This window comes from Anastrepha ludens, chromosome 3 (genome assembly GCF_028408465.1).
Source record: "Anastrepha ludens isolate Willacy chromosome 3, idAnaLude1.1, whole genome shotgun sequence".
Classification (NCBI taxonomy): Eukaryota; Metazoa; Arthropoda; class Insecta; order Diptera; family Tephritidae; genus Anastrepha; species Anastrepha ludens.
In genome coordinates this window covers 119,291,637-119,312,980 of record NC_071499.1, presented here as the reverse complement: position 1 = coordinate 119,312,980, position 21,344 = coordinate 119,291,637, and the positions used below count along the sequence as shown (strand labels likewise).

The following is a 21,344-nucleotide window of genomic DNA, read 5'->3' as shown; positions in this document are numbered from 1 at the left end:
AACGGTTACTTCTTGAACGGTAAAAAAACAAAACTGATTTTGCTGTATGACAATGCAAGGCCACACGCTGCTAAATCGGTCCAGAAATATTTAGAGTGACTGAATTGGGAAATCTTGCCCCACCCGCCGTATTCCCCAGACATTGCACCCTCGGATTACCATCTGTTCCGATAAATGCCCTCAGCCCTTATTGGAGAGCGGTTCACTTCTTAAGCATCGCAAACTTGCTCAATGAATGGATCAAGTCAAAAGAACTCAAATTGTTCGTCATAGGAATCCGTATGCGGCCTGAAAGATGGAGTAAAGTTTTGGCTTCCAATAGTTGCTTAAATAATTCGTAACTTTGGCTAAGAAAGGACGGATACTTATTCCCATACCGAATAAAAATGTTACAAAAATACAATAAACTTTGTTGTGTTAAAGAAGTGATTCTCACATTTTAATTTCAACTGCGGAAAGCATGTAGCTTGGAAACCAAGCGCTCTCCCACTCGAATTTATTGAACGCAGCCACCATCTTCTTCGTAAACGTTGCCTCATTTGCAAAATTGGCTTGTACATTATAAACGTAAAATGAATTAAAAGCTGATGCGAGTTTCGTTCTGGGAGAGATGTTGTGGCTAATGTCACTTGATGGCATCACTCTGTCAAATGAAATTCGTTCAGCGATTTGATACGATGTATACTTTCAGTCTCGTGATATACAAGGCACACCCTGTATTTGTCACACAATTTTTAGTTATAAAAGGCTTATTTGATTTTAAGAAATAATTTTATATTGTTCTTACTTTCGTTTCTTTGAAGGTGCATTCATTAAAGGTGGTGGCACTAGACCAACACTGTACATTTGATTGTCAAAGCAAAGTATAGAGAAACTAGAAAACAAATAATAAATTCGCCTTATTTCATTCCTAGTTGACGGCCACATGGACACGCCGAAAGAAAAAAAAAAACAACTCAGCTGATTTTCCAACACCACCTTTACTACTTACCTTCGCTTTGGCTTCATTCATGGAATCAAACTGCTGTAGAAATTCTTTATATTATTAAAATTCATAGCTGGACATTGAGAAATCGGTGCTAAGTGCGACAGAAATTTAGACTTCTGCTACTTTTTATAACCCATATAACTTAATAATAAGTTAAGCTTAAATAAGTTTAGTTTTTTTATTTTTCCTGTGCGTACTAATTTTTTTTATAATTTGCTATTTTTGTTTTATTCTTTTTATTCCTATATGTTCGTTTTAAAATGTTTGCGTTTCGTTGAATAAAACCGTATACACAAAACAAAAAAACTCCATAAAAATATTCCCAACCAATGAGCAGATACCCCTTTTGCAGAGTGAAATTGAAACTTCCAAACCAACGAAGCCCACTTCCAACATAAGTGTCACAACAACAAATACAGAAGTGCTAAGAAGTAAATTAGATAAAGTGTCTAGCGTTGAGGTAGTAGATATAACGGGACCAGAGAGTCCTCCACCGCAACAATTAGAGGATTTGCCACCTGTGGAAATACCCACAGAGAGACGTAGCTCAAGGGATGATGAAAAGTCGCCAAAATCTGAGCAACGAGATAGACATAAACATGGTTCAAAAAATGACCGACTTCATAAACATCGTCACCATTTTCATCATCAACGCCATGAGCACCATCAAAGCAGTCATCATTCGCATGAACATCATAGACAACAGTCTAATCAGTCAAATCGATCGCGTGATAGCAGTCTTGATCGTTCAAATGACTCCTCAAGGATATTTAACAGGCGTAGCGTTGGCACTGACAAATCAAGTCATTCTGGAAATCTGAATGTAAACACTACAAATCATGATAAAAACCACTTAGAACCACAACGTAATCGCGATCCACGCTCGTCTAACGAATTCGCCCATGAAGTCTACTCATCTGAAGATTGTTGGAATGATTTTTCGAGCAACAAAAGTATATCAGCAAACCGAAATCATGCTAAAAGAGCTTTACCTGACTCCTCTTCTGTCTCGAAATCGCAAGAGCAGAGATATCATGATACAGCTTTCAGTTTTAAGAAAAACGTGCCGAAATCAAATGAAATGTTTTCGCGTGTGCGTAATCCTGAACAATCTCTCACGCTATCTAATAGATCTGCTCCCATTTCAATACCTGTGAAAGTGCCTACCATACCGGAAGTGTTGAAGAGTCCGCCCTTGTCGGCTAGTGATATATCGGATTTACTTAGCGAGGCCGATGAAAAACCGAACGAAAATAGTGTACCAAGCATTTCGGAAATTGGTACACGCCGTCCAGTTAAATCGCTGGATAACGCCATAACTTCGGCTGGCATTATATCCCCCAGTGCAGCAGCAACACTTGATAAAGTGCGTAAAAAGTTTGCTATTGTCACACAATCTTCACCACATCTACGGGACAGTCCGGACGTGTTAAAATCGCCGATCACAATCACACCAAAAGATACGCAAAATCCTTTGCCAAAAGAACGCATAGCTTTAAAATATAATCCACATCCGCGCACAGAGCGAAACAGCCACCAGAATATTAGTGATACACACCTTACCCAGCCGACCGATCCGCGCTTGAATCCACATCGTTTTAGTAGTGCTTCAAATAAACCCGTTGCGACAAGTCCGTCAAGCTCAACACTTCCGCAAGATCCCAGATTACGTAAAGCCGCAACCACCATTGTGGGCACAAGCCTTTATCAACAACCCCAAATAATGCAACACAAAGCCGCTCCTTCGCAGACGCATATTAATTCAAAAGTTGTGCCACCACTTATTACTCCGGCAATAGCCAAGACACCAGTGAGGCAGTCGCACATACCCAGTTTAATGGAAGTTGAAACGATCGATCCGCGTATCGCACTTAGTGCAAGTTTCCCTAGTGGCTCAATGGATCACAGGCAACAATTAACAAATAATATGCCAATTAATATACCACAAGCGGGTATATTTACGCGAAGAGACTTTCCTACGAATACTGTACCATTAGCTTATGGTGGACTACCCGTACCCATTGAGTTTGGCACAAGAGGGAACCAACACCTGGATCGCCCGATGGTACAGCAGCGAAGTAAAAGCGGTTATAGCAGCGAAGAAAACTGGGACTCTGATCCGGATACGGCAGTTGTACAAAAAGTTATACCGCAGGCACCGCAAATTCCACAAAATCGTCCATTTAAAGAATATCCAAAAGGAACAGATTTACATAGTGGATTTCGACAAGCTAAAGCTCCGTTGCTGCCCACACCGGTATTCGGACGTCCTAACACTGGAAACACAATTCAGCCGCTTATTGTAAACCCTCACCTCCACCAACTTTCCACGGCAGTGCCCCCAAACTCTAATCACAGTAAATTTAGTGCAGTTCTTAATGATAAAACAGAACGCAGTAAATATTTCGAGTCGAAAAAGCAAAAGAAAATTGAACCACGTACCTATATGGAATATAAACAGGCCAAGGCGCGAGCTGCAGCAGAAGAGGCGGCCAGAAAAGCAGCCGAAGAGACAGCAAAGGCAGCGGCAGCTGCAACTGACAAAGATATTGGTGAAGTAAGTGAAGTGGACAGTAGCGTAATAGCCAAGCTCTCCGAACATCCACCAACCGTCTCGACATTGGATAAATTATATCGTAGCACTAATTTTAGTAGCTGTGATTTTCCCAAAGCCAAAACAAGCTTTAAAATACCAAAGAAGGTTACCGAAAAAACGGCTGATAAAAGCGAAACTGAGACGAAATTGGTTGAAAAGAAGGAAGAAGCTAAAGAAAATAAAAGCCAACCGGATTTATCAAATCAGCAACAAAAAGATCAACCAGAGCAAAAGATAGAAAGTTTGGATAAAAAGAAAGTAATTGCAAATAATATTGGATTACAGAAAGACCAGGAGGAACAGGTGAAGGGAAAGGAAGGGAAAATAGAAAAGAAAAAGAACAGTAAAGAAAATACTATGAAAACAACTGTAGGAGTAAATAAAAAATGTAGTGAGAAAGTGAAAAGGAAGCCTGCAGTCGAACCGAAAGATACCGGCGAGTGTACGGCGCAAGACAACGCTCACGCAACAGTATCCTCCGTGAATTCCAACCCCGAAATTGAGAGTAAAAATGCACAAGATGTCTCAACTCTCTCAGACACTAGTACAACGGAATTGGTTATCAAAAAACCACAATCTAATTCTGCGTCGTGCGAAGTGCCAGCAAGCACCTCAGATGCGAAGAAAAAAATAAGTTCAACGCAAGAAGCTGCTGAGGCTAAAACTTCCGCCGAGATTGTCACTGAAATACAAGAGTCTAATGAGAGCGAACCACAAAGGCTAAGCAATTCAGCGAAAGCGGATATTACGCCTACCAAGGAAACTGCGTTTTTGGATGAACTCGTCAATGCAGGAAAACCTGCGCGTATTTTGAAGCGGCGAAACACGATGGTTGTACGTGGTAGTTTACCGGAAGTGGACAAAGAAAAAATATTTCCATTCAAGTGTTTGGTATATGAAGATATTCAAGGAGCTAACGAAGAAGAACGTCGCAAGCAGATTGATTTGATGCTGCCAAAGAAGAACAAATGTCTTGCAGAAATTTTTCAAAAAACCGATGATAATTGCAAGGTTTCAACGCAAAACATAATTTCGGGTAAGCGCCGTACGCGTACTAACGTGAACTTTAACGTAGTGCAACGATCGTTAGAAGTTTTTAACCACAAACGTCGTAGTGAACCATTAAAAAATTCGAGCGAAAAAGCGTCGCCCATAATAAAAAAACCCTTACCCAAAGGTAAAAAAGGAGCAAAAGGAAAGGCAAAACAGCAACTGGACGAACAAGCGACCGAAGAGATTAATGATACAAAGAAGTTAGATGAAGGAACTGCTAAGTTACAAAAGCCATCAATAAGCAAACAAACTGCAGCGGGAATGGAGTACGCAAAACAAACGCCAGCAGAAAAGATTGAAAAGTCAACGAATCCCACTAGGGTTGACGCCTTAATGGACGAAGATACACAAAAACGATACTTGTTGGAGAGTTTCGTGCAGGATATACTCAACCCGAAAAAGGATAAAGCGCAAATTTTCAGTTTGTTGTCGCAAATCCTTAGTGAAGATAATCTGAAATTCGTAAAAGAAATTGTGGAAAGTCAAGCAGAAAAAAATGCAGCACAAATTGAAGCAAACGACGAAGCGGTTGAAGATGAAAATATTTCGATGTCATGTGAAGACTTGAATAAATCGAACGATTCCAAAGAAACGAAGGAAAGTGAAAGTAACGGCGGCAAGCCGATGAAAGCAAAGGCGAAGATGAAGAAAAGGAATGAATTAGATCGTCTAAACGAAGATATACGCACGATGTTCATAAGTCAAGGCGTGCTAACAGCCACGGGTCGACGGATGTGCACGCTAGTTGCTGCAGCCGAGCAAGTGAGTACATGTGATGACAATACCACTGAGAAAACCGAGCAAACAGAAGTGGATGCTGAAGTAAAACATAAAGCACAAATACTGCCACGTATTCGTAAATCCAAAGTTGTGCTGGAGCAATTAAATGTCGAAGAACTTCAAAAGCAAATAAAAATTAAGTTAAAAGTAAATAAAGTAAAGGTGCATGACAGTTCCGAGGAGTCCGAAAGTGAATTAAATAGCGATGCCAAAACTGAAAAAATTCCACGACGTAAAATGCCCATACTTAAGCCACATACTCCTATAAAACAATCCGAAGTAGAGGATGATTCTGCTGATGAACTGACTGGGGAGCCTGCGATTAAGAAAATCAATCTAAACGTTGAAGTGAAGAAAGTTAAACCGGGACCAAAAAGCAAGAAACCAAAGAGTGCGCTGTTATCAGATGATGAGGAAGACGGTGCTGAAGAATGTGAACAAACCGCAGAGAAAGCAACTGAGGCTACGAACAAATCTACCATAATAAAGAATACTAATAAAGAATGGCACTCGCAATCGAAGTGGGCCAAATGGTGTGTCTTGTGCGACACAAGAATCAGTTATCCGGCGGCACATTACAAGCGAAACCACCCTGAACACTATACCTCGCGCCTGTCGCCGGAGGTATTAGAAAAGTTGAAAATGGGCAAACTGTCCAAGCCTTACTTTGGCATAATTCAGAAGAAATCGTTATACTGGTCTTATCGCTGTGTATTTTGTTTTCAACATAATCGCACCATTCAATCCAGCTGGATGGATCATTTTATTACACACACAGGCGAATACGCCTTTGAATGTAGTAACTGTCGTCGTCCCTTCACAAAGGCACATCAACTTGACAATCATATAAAAACTCAGTGTATAGGGGGCACAGTTGTGCGCAAGAACCCGGCACCACATGGGTCTGTACTATCGGCCCATGTGTGTCATCTGTGTAATTTTATTCAGCTGTATAGACCAAATCTCGATAGCCATTTTATCAATCAACATGACATTGCTAAATCGAAAATTGCCAAACTGGGGCATACAATTGATCTTTTTGATATAAGGGATGTGAAAGTTGTAGACGCTCTAAAAGCGTTGGAGATAGAAAGCCAAATTTTAAATGAAGGTTTAGATAGAGATGAGGTCGTGGATGCAGAAAATCAAGAAGAAGCCATCGAAATCGATGAGCAAAGCAACAGTTTGAGAGAAGCAAATGTTTCGCCAAATCCAACTGAAAGTGTAAACAGTGATGATATGCCGATCGCAAAAAGTTTACAATGTAAGGAAAGTTCGCACGTTAAAAAGGCAGCTGTGGAAGAAGCATTGAACTCCAATGTATTCGTGCCCACACGTGAGACAAATGAGTCACCCACAATGAATAATTTCGCACAAAGTTTATTCACCATCACAAATGAGCAGCGAGAGGTCGCAATTGGTGGTGCGGCATCCATTGGAAGTGGAAGTAGCATCTCGATTGCAGAACGTCTAAGCCAAAGATTTAAGAATATCAAAAGTGGTAGGAACGTCACCGCTAATACCACAGCGACTGCAGCATCAACAGAAAAAACACACACCGAAGCCTCAAATGCCATTGATATTATTGGGCTTACGTCAGAGGCTCAAAATAAAACAAGTGAGACTGCTGCATTAGCACCGAAAGGTGCGGAAAACTCAACGTTATCAAATAAGTTAAATTCATCCACCGAACCTGCGTTCACTGCAAACGGTGAAAGCGTAACGGTAGAATTCGATCAGCCGCCAAGAGATGAAGCAACTTCTGCGGCGACTGAAACCGCCGTCGATTCGCCCATTGAGGATGATGATGATAATTGGGAAGATATTGAAATTACAGAGTCTGCACCAAGCACAGCGTCGTCGGTGGTTTCGACAGCATCTGGCACGTTGAATAAGAGCAGCAAAAGTAGAAATAAGAATGTGTTACATAAGCTGAATCGGCTATATGCGACGAATAATAAGTTGAAGAAAAGTTTATCAATTACGATGGCTAACAGAAAGAAAACAACAGACGAAAAAAGAGATATTGAAGCTGCTCAGCCGGCAAGTAACGAAAATGTGGCAAACAACGTTATAATAGGTGTAGATAAAACGAATGTTTCTCCAGCTCCAGCTGCGGTGTCAGCTTTAGTTCCAATTCCAGCTCCGGCTACAGATTCAGCTCCAGCTTTAGCTTCTGCTGTACAGCCGCAAAACGAAGCGGTTACTTTGGCAAATTTGCCTCAAGTAAATGCTGAACCAAATCTCGGATTTCGACCCTTAATCACCAATCTGGATGACTTATTGCCTGACTCACCATGCAACGACCCCATCGAATTGGTACCAGAGTTAACACCAATGGAATCGTTGCAAGATCTCTACGATGTTTCCTCTATACTAAATTCCGATTACATGTCAGACAATTGGGAGCCAGATACAACACCAATACATTTAAATAACGATAGCCAACAGGCTAATATGCAAGAGGCTTTGGATTTCGTTAAGGAACAACAGCGCGAACAGGGTAATGTTGCCGGTACGCCAATCGCCAATACGACCGGTCCACTACTAGCATTACCTTCAATCCAACGCATACAAAATATCGGCTTTTCAAAATCGGCTGAGGATACAACTTTTAAATTTTACTGCCTCTCTGAGAATTGCACTTTTCTCTATTCAAGTGAAGCGATTGGACTCGAGAGTCATTTTAGTTGTGAACACGCGCAAAGCTCGTGGAATGGTTATTGTCATAGTTGTAAAGCTCAAGTTGAGGGCGATAACGGCAAAGAAAACAAACTCGCGCTGTCAGCCGAACTAAACCACATGCGTTCGAAACACTTAACGAACCCGATCACACCCAATTTACCTGTTGTAGAGACGTTGAAACGACCATCTAAGTCGAATTCGCCAGTGCTTGATGAAGAACGACCGCGCATTAAGATTCGACGCTTGACAGGCGATTGTCTGTCGACAACACCGACCCCAACTTCAGCGAATAGTTCAAAACCAATATCGGCCTTTGATGAAAATGCACAACTTGTCGAGTTAACAAACGTAGAGCAACGCTCGTTACCGACGATATCAACATCGTTTTTAAACAAAATACAGCCAACGGTAGAGAAACCAGTTGAGAATCGACACTTTCAAAATATTGGCGCTCAAATGATTCGTTCAAATAATAATACGCAAAGTAAGACAGCCCATGCACAAACACCGCCATGCCAACTACAAATTACGAGTGTGGTTAGCTTGAACGAGAGCAGTGTTCCGAGTCCATCTACAACTGCCTCGCAGCTACCAGTCATATCAAATGTTTGCAGTTTAAATGCTCGTTCTGTAGCGTCGCCAATCAATAATATCAGCTCTCTTTGGGCACAGCACATAGCGGACGAGCGATCGGAATTGGAACATGCAGCTGCAGAATCTATGGAAGTTTCACGCATACTTTCCACACCGCGTACCACTAGCAGACTTGCTGTGAGTGATGTTGATGCTGATAAAACCGTCATTGCCAGTGATTCGCCCGAGCCACAAGTAGTTGCCGAAACGCTGCCCGTTGCACAAGCCACAACCGGAAACTACCTTATAACGCAATCAGTTTCGGCACAATACGAAGAGGGACGTTTGGGTTTTAATATATCGATTGCGAATAATCCTTCAACACGTTTAAGCCGTTCGGATTCATGTAGTAGCGCTAGCAACTCATCAGCTGTGGTATCGACTGCGCCACAATTTAAATGTATGGCGAATGGTTGTAAATATCAGACACGCTTAGCCGTGGCCATGGGTGATCATTTGCAATTTCATGACCGTCAAAACTTCAGCGCTCAACGTGAATATCTGCGCTGTTCACAATGCTCATATTTAGCTGAAGATGTAGATGGGTTTATGCAGCATGCGGAGGAAAAGCATGGTATGTTGGCACGAAATGCTAGTGATACGGAGGCGATAAGAGATATACTACGTAACCCGGATAGCCAAGAATTCGTGCAGACTTTTACTCAAGAAACGTGGGAGACAGCTTTGAGGGAGATTGTCTCGGCAACTGGCGTGCCAGGTAAATATCTTGCTTCTGTTATTATACAGGGTGGTTCATGCAAATATCAAGTATTTTCGGTGTATTGGGTTATTCGAAAGAACAAACATTCACATTATTTATGAAACACAAATTCATACATGTAACTGTCTTGACTTGAACTTTAGTTGGTATGCTAACTGGGCACTGCCTAGTTGCAGTACACGCTCACTAGCTAAATTTAACCCTTCGCTACGTTTGCAGGAAGTGTAATGCGCCGGGTGCAAGATAAACCCTGGAGCATCTTCTATGTTACTGTACGGCTCTCTCGAAAACTAGACTATGCTACCTGAGCGCTCTCAGCTTTGAAAGGCTAGAACCTATCCCCGAACTGGAGCTTGAGTGACTCCGAAAATTCACGAATGGTACGCACATCTCGAGTGATATATATTTTCGCTGAATAGGACTCTGATCTAATATCGCTATGGACTAAAATGGTATCTGCGTGGCTTCACCCAGCCAGTATAACCTAACCTAACCTAATCTAACCTAACCTAACCCAACCCAACCCAACCCAACCCAACCCAACCCAACCTGACTGTCGTGACTGGCTTCACAGTAGCGCATCAGGTTAACTCAGTTTTCCAAGACCTTGGCGATGGTTTCTGTCTCTATCTCATCCATGCAGGCTTGCTTATCATAAGCCAAAATTCGCCAAAGTTCATGTCTTCAATTACTGGCTACAAAAAATTGTTTATCACGCTTCTGTAGAGCTCTACTTGACCACTCTGGCGTTTCCCGCAACATTTTCCAAGAAAAAATTAGCCAATGATGCCACCGTTCCGAAATCCGCAGCAAACTGTCACTCGCTGAGAATGCATTGGCTTCTCGGCGATCACATACGGCCTTTTCGATGTTCAGTTGCGCCAGTTTTGCTTGATAATATGGCCGCCGAGATGAAAATACGTTTCACCAGAAAAGATGATTTCGATAAACGCACTATTTGCGCTACAAAATGTTGACTTTGGAAATAAGCCTGAAATATTTCCCAACTTTTTTCAAGCGAATCCGATTAATATCTTTGCACGAAGATATGATACCGATATTCTGTTAAAATTTCCAGCAGAGCAGAGCTGTCACTGACAAAATAACATATGATAAAAAATTCTGGCCACCCCGTATGTCTAAGTATTTATTCAATCAGGTAAAATTTCCTCAAAAAGGAAGACAATCGTGCTATCAGTGGTGATTGATATAAGGGCATGCCCAAATTTTTTTTTATTTCCAAATGGGTGCATTAGACGTATAGAGTGCCCTTTTGATTCACCAACACTGTACCGCGCGGCTCATTCTTTTCTGCACCTAACCTCATTTATCAGATTTCTGAGCGTTTTCATATTAATCCTTTGTCTGCCGCCCGAGTCAAATGAACCGGAATGAGTTTTTTTTGTATTGCTACATATGTTAATATCTGATGCTTTGCATATCTGTAACTCTTTTACTGTGTTTATTTCTATGTCTGTTGTATTATTCTAACAATATTAGTATTTTTAAATACTTGGTATTGCTAACAAAAATTTACCAGCGTAAACTACTATCCGAACGTCAAGTTTTTTTGCGGTAGACAAAGGTTAAAAAAAAAACTTCAATTTCAGAGCATCAGCCATTTCCCCGCTCCTATTCGCATAGATCAGGACATGTACATAGTCGGTTAAAAGAAAAACACGTATATTTTACATTTAATCTTCCCTTAGTTTTAAGTTTACAAAAAACTTCTCCCGTGTTTTCAGACTCAAAACTCTTCCGTTGCACCATTAAGGATTGTAAGACCAAACTTACTGATTCGAGCTACTATTCACATGTTGTTTATCATTTATCCACACTTGGCCAAAACAATATTAGTGCCCATACATACAGGTGCCCACATTGCCCAATTACCTTTCAAAAGCCTCAAAAAATCAAGGCCCATATAAAAACACACGGTATACATCGATATTTTTGTTATATGTGCACGGCTACTGCCGTTAATATGGAACAAATGCTTAAACATTTTGAGGAGAGGCATTGGCGTTCTAAGAAACTACGTTCCACGCCGTTGCCTTACAAACCGACAGAAAAGCAATGTTCATTCCATGCATACTTTGTGGCATTTACAACTTTATTACGTAAACATGAAATTCAACAGTTTCGTGAAAAATTGATTGACGAATGGCAACGCAAAAAATCCAACTCGCGTACACATTTCAAACCAAGTGAAATCGGCTTACTACCTTTGACGCCAATATTTGATAAAATCTTGAATTGTTCCGTTTGCCCATATAAAACGAAAGTGCGCACGAATTTGATGCGCCATTTGCAAATGCACACCGATGACAGTAATGGCGGCACTCAGCATGTTGCTAATGTCGACCCTGTGAATCCAGTGCCATGTCTAAATTCGAGTGAGAAGCATTTTGATAAGATGACAAACTTGGCCTCTTCTTCATTGGTAGTTGGTAGTACAAGCGGGAATACAACGAACACAGCAACTGGCGGTAGTAATGCAGCCGCTGTCAACGTCAAGGGCAAATGCATTTACGAATATGTGCCTGATACGAAGCGTTATACTTGTGGCGTTGACAATTGTCAGTACTTGACAATTTCGGATGACATTTTTCGATCGCATTTGAATGCGTTACACAGCGACATTTTGTATTACAATTGTCCACATTGCAAAGAAGAGATTTGTAAACGTGCTTTGTCGATTGAACGAATTTTGAGTCATTTACGTTTTCATGGACCGAAATTGTATCAGTGTGAATTCTGTGGATATTTACATTATATGAGAAATGTGGTAGATCGCCATATACGCCAGCACGACGTGCATCCGCCATCATATGTGAGGGTGGTCGAACACGATCGAACGAAAGAGAGTGCAGGTGAGTAAATCGAGAAGAAGATACAGTTCTAAATTTAGTGAAAAAGACGCAGTAAATAGGAGTGAGGTGAAAACGAAACGAAATTAAGGAAATGGAATAAATATAAAGGAGTAGACTGAAATGAATCCAAATAAAGTTAATTGAAGTGCAGTGCTGTGTGAAGCGTTTGAAATGAAATTTAACGAAGTGGCGCGAATCGTTGCGCACAGAATAAAATAAAATTTAGGAAAGGACGTACGTTTTAAATAAATGAAATCAATTCACATTACAACTAAGTGTAAATTAAATGAGACAAGATAAAATAAAACAAATGAAATTATGTAAATGCAATTTATTGAATTAATAAAAAATATAATACACATAAAATTAATTAAAAAGTAAAAAAATTAAAAAATTAATTAATTAAAAAGTGATATAAAATAAAGTAAAAAAATAATATAAAACGAAATGAAAATAATAACAAAAATAAAATAAATGAAATGAATAATGAATAAACTAAAATGAAATAAAATATAGGCCTCTTCTTTTTGCCAAGCGTTAGCAAGTGGCGAATAGAAAAAGCAACTCGCAAATGAACATATATTGGCAACGCGGGAATATAGCCGCCTTAAATTACATGCAAGTGTTTGTAAGACATTGCGTTATACCAGTCTAATGAGCTATAGCCAAGGCGAATTAAGTATATAAGGTTGCGCCATTACAAAACAGTTAATTTACTTTTCGTGATTTTGGCAAGTCTGATGTCAGCTCCCTTCGCAATACAAAACAAACAAAAGTAGGAGAAATTACATGTTTGTGAATATCCAGTGAATGGCTTGGTAGTATTGTGATTTGTGAGATTTAAACTAATCAAACTAATGAATTGTGAAAACACAAATGAATATAAAGCCTCCAAATGCAGTTTTTTGCGTTTTTATGCGGAATAAAGCCGCGAGAAAGTATGTGTGTGAGCGTATAATTTCTTGTGTTTAGTTGTTTCCATTGCATCGCTAGCGGCAAAAGCTGCTGCGAACATAAAACAACGAAATTACAGAAGTTTTCCAATAGTGGCTGACAGATAATGGCAAAGCTCCTCGTGGCAAATCTACTATGAAAAAAAACTACCCTCCATAAGCAATATACTATTGCAAAGTTATAAATTTGTGGGAAAGGGCTCTGCCTCAGCACCTTTGCTGGATTCTCATATGCGTCACGCCAATAATATTGACATAAATAGAATGAACTAAAAATTATTTTGAACAAACGCAAAAAAGGAATTTCCTACATTTTAAAGTGAACTCTCAGTATGATGAAACAAGCTACGCTACTTTTAAGCTGAAAAAGAAAATAAAGTTACTGCGCATATACCCAAAACCACATATTTATTAAGTTAGAATAAATACAAATATATTTAAAACATGAAAAGGCTCTCTGGCTCGATACTAATTCTTCAATTGATTTCTTTGTATCTCCTTCCGAATTGTTTTCGGTAAAATATCACATCAACAGTCAAAAAAACCGATAATACTATCACTTCGGCAACACCCGTGTCACTATCAGTCGCTAAATCCGATACGCTTAAATCCAAAGGCGGCAAATACAAATGGTCTTGTAATTTATGTGGTCACAAAACAATGACACAGCAGCAAATAGTTGCGCATACAACATCTCAACATTCCTGCAAACACCAATATCAGTGCATGCATTGCACATTTACCGCAACACAATTGGTGCAAGTGATGTCACATATCGATGAGAAGCATGCGGGTAAAAAGCGTGAAGCGCGTTATGTGTTTGAAAAATGCGAAGAAGCGGACGATAGTAACAGTGTAAATACGATTGATACACGACCGCTCTGGCAACGCGACGATCCTACGCGTGTACGACATATACGCGGAATTTTAATGGAGGACGAGGAAGAATCGGAACGCTATCGGAAACGTTTATGTTTGGATGATAATGATGATGGGACAGAAAACGGCGATAGCGATGAGGTAGGTGTTTAAGATTTATTGGTAATCTGTAGTTTCGCTTCTTATTTAAAGAATAGTAAATATAACATGAAGAAAAGCAAAATGGATTGAAATTCAATTTCAATTAAAATGAAGTAATAATACACTGTATGAGATAATAATTATTTCATAAGTTTCAACTTGTTTTAAATATAAATAGAAGTTAAGCTTATTTAATTGTATGCAATAAAGTTTAGTCAACGTAAATTGCAGAAATCTATTCATTTATTAACACTTTCAATGCGAACACCAATAAGAGTTATTAACATTTTACTACTCACATACATACTTTATGCTTAAACATTTATGTATTAGCGATAGTCGTACACAACAGGGTGCGTTTAAAGTTAAACCCGACTTTTCAGAAATCGCAAGGACCCCATTTTTTCCAAAAGAGGAATACAAGGCGAAGTCCGAAATAAACAAGACTGAGCTAAAATAGAAACGACAAGAGCTTTGTTCTGATAACTTCGAGTTTATTTATTCAAAATGGTCTCCTCTGGCCTCGATACACTGTTTCAGCTCATTGACCGGAATGTCCTTCTGGATGTCGGTACAAGCCTATTGGATGGCCTCTACGGACGCAAAACGTTTTCCTTTCATAGCCAAATACAATTTTCCGAATAGGTAGAAGTCACAGGGAGCCATATCAGGCGAATACGGTGAGTGGTTGATGGTTAAAATGCGATTTTTAGTCAAAGAATCAGTCACAAGAGTGGATCGATGGGATGGTGGATTATCATGCAATAAGCGTCAGCCTCTTCCTTCGCGGCATTCAGGGCGAATTCGACGAATGCGATGCAACAAACGCTCAAAACGCCGAGATAGAAAATGGTCCTTGTGGACAATTCCCTTGAAATCGTAAAAACAAATGAGCATTGACTTGATTTTTGACTTCTCCAAACGCGATTGTTTGGCCTTCCATTTGGCATTTTGACGCTTAGTTTCAAGTTCATGTTAAAACACCACGTTTCATCACCAGTTACAATGTTGTGAAGGAAGTTCTCGTCTTTTCTCGCCTCTTTAATGAGGTCTTTCGAATGTTGAATTCTGAGCAATTCTTAGTTCTCAGTTAACTTGGGCGGAATGAAACGTGCACAAACCTTTCGTAAGCCCAAATGATCAATTAAAATGCGATAAATCGAGGAATTTCAACGATGATTTCGGTTAATTTTTGATAAATTTACGATTACTGATTTTGGGCATTATGATTTTGGGACATTTTATGTCCTCTCTGAAACGCGTAAACAACTCATAAACTCTGGCACGAGATAGACAATCATCGCCATAAACTTTTTTCATCAATTCAAATGTTTCGGTTAACGTTTTACCGATTTCAAAACAAAATTTGATATTAGCTCTTTGTTCGAAACTCATTTTTGTAGCGATGACACAAACATACCGACACTTTAGGCACAATAACTTCGCTTCCACTTAACCGAATGTCACTAAGCTTTCACTGGAAGTCAGCTAGGGATGAAACTTCCAACACACTAACTCATTAAAAAGATGACGCCAGTCTTGTTAATTTTGGACCTCACCTTGTATACACATACTTATGTATGTCAGGCCAAAATATGCTGAAGTGATGTTCTTGTGAATCTCAATTCCAATCTAATGAATTTGATAAAATCACGCACAGTTTTGTTGAGATCTGCAGTAATCACTGATCAATTGAAATTTTTCAGTAAAAGTTTTATCAAGTTTAAAGTTTGATGCTCAATTTGTCTACTTCTATTCGTTTCAACGTCGGGAAATTTTGACAGTTTTTCAGTGAAGAATCTACTACTAGGTTAGGTTTTAGAATATTTCTGATTTGTGCAGAACTGAAATGCCCTTGCCTATGTACTCATCGCGTCAATTTGGTGCCAGGTTCGCTAGTTTAACAGCTCTATCTACTGCTATGTATTGAGTGATTTCCGTAAAAATATAATCGTATCTTGATTAAAAGCCTTACTTTAAAACGCATCTTCCATATTTGCAATTATTTTCTTAGCGTTTTAAATCGATCTGGTATTAATGTTGTGCATTTCCGCCATGTAGTAGCTTCTCATTGGAAATAATTTGGAGTTCAATTCTGGTGTAAAATTATGTAGTCCGCCATTAGCAAAAAAGTTCGAGATGCACACAACAAAGTTAAGTAAATGTTTCCTTTTAAAAGTGACATTCTCTTACAGGTCAGATTTGAAGCTTTTTTAGAATTGGGTAAAGGTCACAGGAAAGCGATTATTGTAATCGAGACCGAATTTGTTAAAGTGATTTAGCCTATTTTTGAATCAAAATTTCCAGAATGTAGCCCAAAGTTCTTTTTTCCAAGTTCTTCTGTGCAAAATGTCGAACGGTCAGCTGCGTTTCATTTATCGAAAAAAATAAACTGAAACTAATGCAGCCAAGTATGTAATATTCAAATTAATTTATTGAATAACAAAATATGTATGATATGATGGTAGAATGAATTCCTTTTACTTTTGGTCCTAATTTCGTTATTGGCAGTGTTACCGTTCTAGTCTGAAGAATAGAGCGACAGACAAAACTGCCAAGCTACTTGCTTATGTACGCCTCAAATACAACACCCGCGTTGCCAAACGATTGCGTCATACTATCATCAATATTTTTACACTATTGCTTAAATGCTTTCCATACTGCATGTTAACACATTTTCTGGTAGCAATGTAAACCGTTGTTCTTTTTTTTCTTTTTTATTAACTTAACCTTACTTGCAAATTTTCAGAATTTAAATTTAGACCAATTTGGAATTCTCTGCTATTATTGTAATGCGCAATTCCCAACTCTCAAGGACTTGCGTGAAAAACATTTCCAAGCTTCCAAATGTAAAAGATTTAATGCGATGAAGCCTTTTCGCTTTCGTATTTGCACTGAAGTCAAATGCCCGTGCTGCCTCTCGTTTGTAGGCAACAGTCTCAAATTGATAGACCATATGAAAGAGATACACAAGGTAATAAAATATATAGCCGCCGACCCAAATGCCACATCAGCCGGTTTAACTTGTGGCCATTGTGAATACCGTGGCCAATCGTTAGGGCAATTGAGCCAGCACATCACTCGTATGCGTCACAAGCCCCTGGATTTAAAGGTCATGTCTCTAGTGCAGCTAGAAAAACTAAAAGCTTTGGGTTCACCTCTAACTTACGTGCAATGTCTCAGTTGCATGGAATTGCTTGCCAATCAATCTGCCTTTGACGCGCATATAGCTCAGGCGCATCCGAATGAGTCTGATGTTATATCGCAAATATTACGGGATAAACTAATCTATTCCTGTCCGATATGTACATATACGTCACAAAGTGAAATGACAGTGTTACGTCATATGATCGATCACTATAGCGGTTTTCAGCGTTGCCACTTTTGCGGACAGCCGCAGACAACTTTCAATGGTTATATGCAACATTGTTACTCGGATCATCGCGAGGAGATAAAGGATTTCTGCAACATCTATACCTGTACAAAAATTAGTAGATACCTACAGCAGCTGCAGCTAATATTCCCCAATGGCTTAACTGTGGACTTATGCAATCTACGCTTGACTCAATGCCTGAAAGAGTATGGCAATAAGCATATAAAACTTCTATACGATGAGATACAAAAAACTTCACAACAGCCGCCTATACCGCGACTTTCGCTAGGTCGTTTGGTCGCAAGGAAATCCATCGAAGCGAAGATGGCTGAAACGGGCGGGAATTCACCAATGATAGCAGAGGCAGCATCTGCCTCGACAGCGGCGGCTTTGCAGTTGGCGGGTAATAATGCTAAATCTCTGCAACCCACAATTGCCGCCAAAAGAATAATGAAACGTCGCAGCACGGTTGCATTGGGAAGAGATGAGACTGCCATAGAGCATTTCACTATGAATTGTCCGCCAAGTGTAACCACGTTTAGTAGCAAAAAACGCAAAATGCAGCATAATTTATCGTTACTACCTCCTCCTGAAGTGGTTACGCAATCTGCGGTGGTAGACGATTTTCCAAGCGCAAGCGATAATGAAGCGGCCCAGCCGGAGCAGCATGAGCTGCAACCTTTTAGCTTTTATGGAGAGCCACCTCAGCAATTGGATTTGAACAAAATATTTATTAAAATAGCAGCAGCAGACACTGTTGAGACTAGGATCAATATATCTAAATTCCAATTGCTGTACAACATAACGCCGCGCGTAGTTGTGATACCAACTGACATGACCAAATACCGCAAGACGGCAAAAGTGAAACGAAAAGAAACTAAACCCTGCCCGGCAAGCCATAAAATAAGATACAGTTTACCGGCCAAATTGACTAAATGAGTAACAAAGTGCAGCCCGATGGAATTGCCTATATAAAATATATAAAAATTAATGGATTGAAGTTGCGGATATGTTGTTTGTTAATAATTTAAGCAGCTAAAATACTATTACAGCTACCAAGTGTTAAAATACTGTGTATTGTATTTGGAGTCTTACGATATGAATAAGATGAATTAGATTCCAACACATGCAAATAAGTACGTTTTAATAGATACGTCTAAATTCCTATTTTTTATATGCAGGAAATTAAGACTTAAATTTTTGTAGATAACGATTAGGCGAACTGATTATTTATAGTCAACCTTAAGAAAGACATGAATGTAATTTAATTATGTATTAATGTAAGAGTAAGGTATCGTAATTATTTTCAATTAATTTGATAACAACAAATTTTTAAATATAAGAATACACATGAACGATCGATGATTCTATTGGATGTATTTGTTTCAAGATCGAAACGCATAGTTAAATTAAAGCTAATCTTTATTTTCCTTTATTTTTAATAAAGTAAGATTTTATGTTTAATTTATTTAACTGTGAATACGTAAACACTACTATATGGTATGTACTTGCACACTTACACTTATGTACTCGCAAAATTTTCTTATCGCTACTGAATAAAATTGAATTGAATTATATTTAGAAAAAATAAGCATTAGTTTGGTGCGTAGTTGGTAATGCGAATTCAAAAACGGAATAAAAAAGGTAAGTAAATTCATTTAAATAGTATGTTGAGGGAAGAAAGAGCTGTATGAAAAATTGGGGACTGAAAACCGAGACACACTCTCACGTTTACACACCCATATTGCATGATACGCACGCCAACGCCAAGAAATCTTTTAAGTTTATGTCCTTGCCAACCGAAAAACACTACAAGCACACACAGAAACTCTAGGCCTCTACTATACGTCATTTCCCCACTCGCTATTTCTATGCTCGCTTAACTTAACGAAAAATTTGCATGCGAAAGCAACAACAAAGTTATCGAGTAAGATTTGCTGCTCCTGAGTATGGCTATAGCTCATTACACTGGTACAACTGACTGTCGTACAAATACATGTAATTTAAGGCAGCTCTACTCGTGCTTTGCCAACGTATTGTTAATTTATAACGGTTGCTTCATCTATTCGCCACTTGCTAACGCTTGGCGAAAATAAGAGGCCTACTAACTATAAGTCAAAGTATGATCTATGCTCCCGGAACTATCATGTGCTACAAAAACAAAAATAATACGCCTATAAACCTCAAGGAAGCGAAAAGCTCTGTAAACACCAATCGCTTAGAAGTCTTTCTTCCTCGCGTTTTTCAGCTGCAGGTGGGACTCAATCTCTTGTGATAGCAGCTAAAATTTTCTCAGGTCTGAAAGTTTGGTTACGAATGAAAGTTTAACTAAATTTTTTTAATTAGATGCATTTCACATTCATTCAATTAGAGTAATAGCCAAACCTTTCTTAGTTATCGTCCGCATTTGCAAGCACTTTAGGTTTCAAAGTTCAAGCGCAAGTGGTTTTCATCATTCTGACGCTTATGAAGCATTAACACAATACTTAAAAAACTCCACAAAGCTGCAAAAACGCGACTGGCATAGGAATATTTAATGTGAAAGCTAAATGCCTCTCTGGAGCAGAATATGCCGACTATAACATATAATAGCCGCTTCGTTTGTAAAACACATACATGAATTATTTGATAAGATTTGAAGGTAAGCAACTCTGAATTAAAAATATGAAATTTACTTTATAGGACATATTTGTATTTAAAAATAATAAAAAAAAATCAGAAGTGGGATAAAGTACCGAGTATGTATGAGTAAACTAACGAGAAAAGTTTTATCGCAGCTACATTTAATAAGATAAATCTTTCTCGGCTTACTTTTTCTTAATTATTCTATGCGAGGCGAATCTATTAAAGGTGGTATCGGAAAATCAGCTGATTTGTTTTTTGTTTTTCCTTCGCCGTGTACATGTGGCTGTCAGCACAAAATGAAACAAGGCGAATCCGTTATTTGTTTTGTACTTTGCCGTGATAATCAAACGTAAAAAACATTGTTGATGGTCGAGTGCCACCACCTTTACTGGATGTGCCTTGAATCTATGCATGTTTTATTCAAAAGATATATGTTTTTATTGAGCGAATTGTCTTTGAAAATAAAAACAGCTTAAGATTTTCAATAAAGTAAGGCTAAGGCATACCTAAAAACAAAAACACAGGATATTTATATGTGCCTAAGCTTATTGACGCCAATCTGATTACACTCGCACTTAATTTAAAAAAAAAATAATACTTAAATTCTTCGTGTCATATAAAGGTCACCAAAATTTTGTTGAAGCCGTACAACTTTGAACATTTTGCTGAAAAATATTCTACCCAAGAACGCTTCCAGCGAAAGCCCGAACGCCTGAAAATTATGGCAACGTCTGAACAAAAATACGAAGCCATGTCAGTAAATTTTTAAAACGGTCTAAAATGTAGAATAATTAGAAATTGTTGATTAATTTTGCAAACCCGTTTTATTCAATCGGAAATCTCGTGCTACGTAACAAAAGCGAATACAATATTTTGCTCCAATAATAACTAGAATTTAGTATAAAAAGTTCTATATTGCTTTGAAAAGTACGGCTTGGTATATAATAGTCGTCAAGTACTTACGAAATAGTCAATTTTAAATGGCACCAATAAAGCGCACCAATTATGTTTCTTATTCTTTTTAATATATCACTTTACACGCTT

At 38.8% G+C, this 21,344-nt stretch overlaps 1 protein-coding gene across 7 annotated transcripts in view; it reads left to right on the top strand.

Annotated features, from left to right (window-relative positions):
• Positions 1-19,266, top strand: part of LOC128858904 (uncharacterized) — a 45,080-nt gene extending 25,814 nt beyond the window's left edge. For 6 of the 7 annotated variants that reach the window (XM_054095469.1, XM_054095473.1, XM_054095475.1 and 3 more), the window contains exons 4-7: positions 1,326-9,453; positions 11,202-12,329; positions 13,818-14,302; positions 17,052-19,266. In XM_054095469.1, the coding sequence (XP_053951444.1) occupies positions 1,326-9,453; positions 11,202-12,329; positions 13,818-14,302; positions 17,052-18,614 (11,304 nt within the window). In that variant the 3' untranslated portion in view covers positions 18,615-19,266. The remainder of the gene's footprint in view (positions 1-1,325; positions 9,454-11,201; positions 12,330-13,817; positions 14,303-17,051) is intronic. The other variant, XM_054095476.1, reaches the window with a different exon arrangement.
• Positions 19,267-21,344: the final 2,078 nt, after the last annotated feature.